Source organism: Patiria miniata, unplaced genomic scaffold (genome assembly GCF_015706575.1).
Source record: "Patiria miniata isolate m_02_andy unplaced genomic scaffold, ASM1570657v1 HiC_scaffold_3, whole genome shotgun sequence".
NCBI lineage: Eukaryota > Metazoa > Echinodermata > Asteroidea > Valvatida > Asterinidae > Patiria > Patiria miniata.
This window is the reverse complement of record NW_024037069.1, coordinates 23,762,838-23,768,380: the sequence shown is the minus strand read 5'-3', so window position 1 is coordinate 23,768,380 and position 5,543 is coordinate 23,762,838. Positions and strand designations below refer to the sequence as shown.

The 5,543-nt window shown below is 39.8% G+C and overlaps 1 protein-coding gene across 1 annotated transcript; it reads left to right on the top strand.

The window, feature by feature from the left end:
* Positions 1–1,561: 1,561 nt before the first annotated feature.
* Positions 1,562–5,543, top strand: LOC119738828 (peptidyl-prolyl cis-trans isomerase B-like). The gene is made up of 4 exons (XM_038213796.1): positions 1,562–1,826; positions 2,358–2,583; positions 3,000–3,119; positions 5,157–5,543. The coding sequence occupies exons 1-4, from the start codon at positions 1,767–1,769 to the stop codon at positions 5,414–5,416; spliced, it is 666 nt and encodes a 221-aa protein (XP_038069724.1). The 5' UTR covers positions 1,562–1,766; the 3' UTR covers positions 5,417–5,543.

Sequence of the window (5,543 nt, the reverse complement as noted above, 5' to 3'; positions counted from 1 at the left end):
CTATCACACAACCTTGACAATATGCGCATTGCGCAGGTTGTTTCACACCACATGCGCACGGCTCGCTTTCACGTGGCGGTAAGGACTTGTAAAATGAATTATGCACAGAACGTTGGAGCGCGTAGTAGTCAATGTGATGGGGGGGGGGGGGGTTCAAAACCGCCCCAGCTCTGTCAAAATTTGTTGTTTTTTAAAGAAATGCATAAACAATAATGCTACTCCCCCCGCTATGACACCCAAAACAATTACACAGGTATTAATATACGCCTGTGCCCAAAATACGGACAGAGCCTAGCTGCTGGGTAAGGGGGTATTTGTACACTACTACATGTACAATGTATTTCATTTTCATTATCATTTATTTCATTTTTTGGGGATACATTCGTTACAACAAACAATACCAATAACTTTGTCGCATTTGAACAGCGCCCCCATTGGAAGTATGGTATGATCGAGCCCCCCCCCCCGACCAAAAACCCTGTCTACATTTAAGCATTGAGGCTAGCTGATGACCCCTCCCCCCTGCCAAAAATGCATGGATCCGCCCCTGAAAGCGGATGGTTATTGTCGTTAATTCATTCAGCCACATCTGTCACAAATGATTGGTACAATGACACTGCACGTGCTAGGTCTGCAATAGAATCACGGAAATAGAATCAACAACATCACTGCATGATACAGAACATGGACGTACATGTAGTAGAACGCAGGCTTGAAAGTTCTTTGTAATATAAAGGGGTACGTGCATGGAATAGAACTACAGGGAGTACAGGTGCATTGACTTGCACATTGCCACCATCATGCACGTTTTTGTTTTACTACATTAAAATGCAGTACATTTACATCTTGTGTTGTAGTAAGTTACCAACCCAAAGTTGAATTAAATTTGAACGAAAGATGAATAAATGAAAAGTTGTCCCTACAGTCTTCTTAATATTGGCATCACATTTGTTTATTCTGTAACTGAAATATCGTTTATGTCACAACATGAAAATTAAAAAATATTCATGAGCAACTTTTATTATGCTCGTTTTGTAAAATAGAATTAGTTTTCATAACAGTATCTAAAAAATGAATTGTAATTATTAATGTTGCACCAAATCGTGGATTTTTTTTGCATAAATTATGTTCACATATGATACATACACAACCATTCAGGCATGTACTGGGAAGTCAACCTCCCCCCCCCCCCCAGCAAAATTCAAATCTTTCCAAGACCGGGCTTTTTCTATTTTTATTGACACACAAGTAAAAAAAAGAGGAAATTAGCTGATCCGATGAAAAGTTGCATGCCTGAACCATTTCAGAACCGGGTTAAAAATAATTAGTTATCAACCCAATCCCTCATGTGTGGGGACTTTTCGTTTATTAAAAAAAATTAAATGCTGACGCCAGCCTCTAAAACCTGGACAAGTTATACCACCTCCCCATGCATCCTAGCCCCGCCTACCACAATATGACAAGCACGGTACGTCGTATCCTTTCCTACGTTCATACGGAAACCACTATTGACACCTCTCGGCAGCCACATGTCCCACATAACATTACCCAGGTCAAGGAATATTATCATAGGGTCTGGTAAGTTGTTCAACGTGGCAGGGTGAAATATGAGTCGCCAGCCAGGCCAACTAGACTGCCACGTTTACACATTCTGAACCTGTACTCGGCTCAGCTTGTGTGTGTCATCATAACTTCACTCTGTGCTCAAGACGTACGGGTCGGGAAAAGGAAAATCTCTCAGTTTTCTCGCGCAGACTTGCTTCAAAATGAATCATTTACTTGCTACTTTGGTTGCCTGCATCTTGGTTGCTTACACCAGTGCTAAGGTGAGTAGTTTTTTTTGTTTACGGTGCAACATTTGCAGCTTCAAGAACGATTAAGAAGTTTGAAAATTACAAAACTTTTGTTTTTGATACTACTTGTCTTAATCTTCTGAAACTAAAGACTTGTATTTTTGACGGGGCACAACCGATATAAAAAATTGTTTATTCATGATCTGAAGTGAAAACCATTTTTTTCAAACTATTCAAACATGGTACACGTGCGGCTACATTTAGTTACCGTTCCTGAAGTCAATTGGGGGGGGGGGGGGGATCAACTTCTTTTGGAAGAGGGAGTGGGTGTAGAGTACCCCTAGAACTCTAGGGCCCCAGAGTTCCATGGGGTAGGTGTAGAGCCCCCACCCACCCCCACACAAATTTACAAATCAGCAAAATTCTTGAGAAACAGTTGTTTGAAAAATCAATTGAAACAATAATGATTAATTACATGAGCTTTTGAATTGTAATTGTGAACATGATAAAAATACTCATTGCTAAATCAATAACAAGAAATTGTCATTTGATTTTTTTCTTCAGCCAAACTCTGACTCCTCGGGTAAAGATGTCAAAGCCATTGTCACTGACAAGGTGTACTTTGACATCCAGATTGACAATAAGGACAAAGGACGCATTGTCATCGGTCTGTTTGGGGAGGCCACGCCATTGACTGTCAAGAATTTCCTCAATTATGCCAAAACTGCCAAGGAAAACACCTACAAGGGAACACATTTCCATAGAGTTATCAAAGACTTCTTGATTCAAGGTAGGCGTAGTAGGCCCCCCCCCCCCTCGGACCCTAACCCCGCCCCAGGAAATGGTTTTTCAAAGCAATATCACTTTTTTTAAAAAAGATGTCTACCAAAGTGTGTCCACATTAATATTTCCATCACAGTCATCAAGTACGTCACAAATTTCCTCAAGTATTTTTTTTCCAAATTTAGATGGTGAAATTCTCCACCCTTGACCTTATTTAAAAAAAAAAACCTCCACTGGTCACCTGTTTGTAACATCCAAATTTATAGACCAATTGCACAGAGCAGAAAGCGGACAGATTTTGTTATTTAATTGAACTCGGTGGCATATAAACTATAGTGTCTCATCATACAAATCACAGAAGACCTGTCCCCAAGTGAGGGCGCTCTATATGCAAAGGCTCTATTTCTCATCATTTCTTTCCAGGTGGCGATGTGGCAATGCATGATGGGAGCGGATCCATCAGTATCTACGGAAAATATTTCAACGACGAGAACTTTGACTTGCAACACTACGGCCCGGGATGGCTCAGCATGGCTAACGCTGGTAAGAGTCCGTGTTACTATGACAACGTTTATCCATATGTAGGAGACAAGAGAAAAGCATGATCGAAAGACTTTTCAGGAGGGGTTAAATAACGGGAGTATTAAATACCATATCATAATGGACACCAATTATTAGCAACAAAGATTTACAATGTTTTTTTTGGGGGGGGGTGCCCTTTGAATTACCCTTAGACACTGAATTATTTTTTTAATATGTATTTTACCCATCTTAGGCCAAAAAAAAAAATAAGTCGGTCTCTGGTCAGCGCGCGCGTCGATTTTAATCATGCGCGTCGATCTTTTTTTCTCTCCAAAATGCTCCGCGGTAGCTCCAACAGCGCCCTCTATTTCCGCACCTCCTCAATTGTTTTCACCAAAGAGCACCAAGAAATGGAAAATTGCACCAAGGCAAATGATCGAAAGCACCAAGGCAAATTATGGAGGACACCAATGTACATGAGGACACCAAAAAAGCAACATAGTACCCACCTTGTCTGTACAATCCAAGCTTGAAGAAAAAAAAAAAAAGCCAAAAAAAAAAAAAAAAAGCCACGTGGCCGCGTCAATTCCGGAACTTTGGTCTGACCAGAGACCGAATATTTTTTTTTTTTGGCCTTAGAACAAACTGTTCCTGAATGTTATATTGATTTTAATGTCTTTTGGGATGGTTAATTTGTTCAATGTAAATTTTGTTGGGTGGGGGGGGGGGGGGGGGGTAATTGTTTGGTAGGGTTTTTTTTGGGGGGGGGGGTAATTTTTACTCGGTAGATGTGCAAGCTACAAGTGGAGAAAATATCCATCTAATGACATTTGTTACAGTGATAACGGATTCCTCTTCTGGGTTGTTTTTTCCTTTTTTACCAACAGGGATAAAAAATTGCCCATTCATTTGAAATGCTTTACAATCATCAGCGTATGCGTAAGGTGGATTCGTATGAGCTCTTATGGTTCTGCGGGTAGTTTACACCGTAAGTTGCTGCTTAAAGTGCTAAACGTTCAAGTAAAATTATTATGGCAAAATTTTATTCCAAAGGATCAAGTTTGTTTTCTTTGATTGTATGTCTGTTTGGTTTGGTGATTTTTTTTCGCCCAAGATCATGATATGTAAAGACAGAAGACTAATTAAAGTAATTTTTGCAATAATAAACAAACATACTGAATGGATATAACATGATGAAATGACCAACTAACCAACCCAATCAAAGAAGCTGTCAAAGAGGAGATATTTAGAGTTAGTTAGATTTGTCCACGTGGTTAGAGTGGATTAAATTGCCACAGATAGTACAAGTTCAGGGTGACCCAAAAACAGTTTTGCAAGCAGACATCTTTAAATTACTCAAAACGTATCCAACATCAGCATTTCATGTTGATGGAGTATATTATTCTCTTGTCTATAATCACAGTGAAAATTTGATGAAAATCCAATTCATGCAAACCAGAGATACAACAGATTATAAATGGCAATGTGTTTTTCACCCGTTTCAATGTGACTTACACAGCTAATGAAAAGACCCATTGCAGAGTGCTGGTTGAGCGATTTCCAATGCAGTGCGTAATTCCCATTGGAATGATTAAAAAACAAATATCTTTTATAATCTGTTAGAGCTCTGGTTTGCATGAATGGGTTTCCATGACATTTTCACTGATTACACACAAGAGTATAATTAATATGCGCCAGCAAAATGAAGTACTCATGTTATCATTGTTATGTACTTTTTGAGAAATTTAACGATATCTGCTTGCACAACTTTTTTTATTTCACCCTGTATACCTAGAGATGGAAATCACGTTTAGCTTATCATGATCAAAAGTCAACGTCTAGTCTTCCAGTCAAGTGACACAAAAGTGACAAAACTCAAATAAACTGTGACAAACGCATTCCCCTTTCATTCAGTATTCATCTCCTGTTACTAGACTGATGCTTTGATTTTATGCCTGGCTTGTGATGATGAACTTACATCTTACAGTCACCTACTGAAACCCTAAGCTCACAACACCAACTCCAACAGACTTTGCAAATTGCCGTTTTTTTACGAAGGTCCTGACACCAACGGATGCCAGTTCTTCATCACAACTGTCAAGACGCCGTGGCTGGACGGTAAACACACCGTCTTCGCTAAAGTCTTAGAAGGTATGGATGTAGTCAAAGCGATTGAGGAAGTAGCGACGGACGATCAAGATCGTCCTCTCAAGCCGGCCGTCATCTGGGAGTGTGGGATCTTGGACGTTGATGCTCCTTTTGAAGTGGAAAAAGCAGGTGTGGAGGTGGAAGGCGTAGCAGGTCCACCGGTGGTGTAAATTATTCGAATTTTTTTTGGTTTCGTGCCTTGACTTAAGTAAAAATAAAGCCTGTCTGATTTGTTTAGCTCTACAGGGGTGTCAAAAAGAAAGTGACCGAACAAGGTAAAACTATTTAATAAAAATA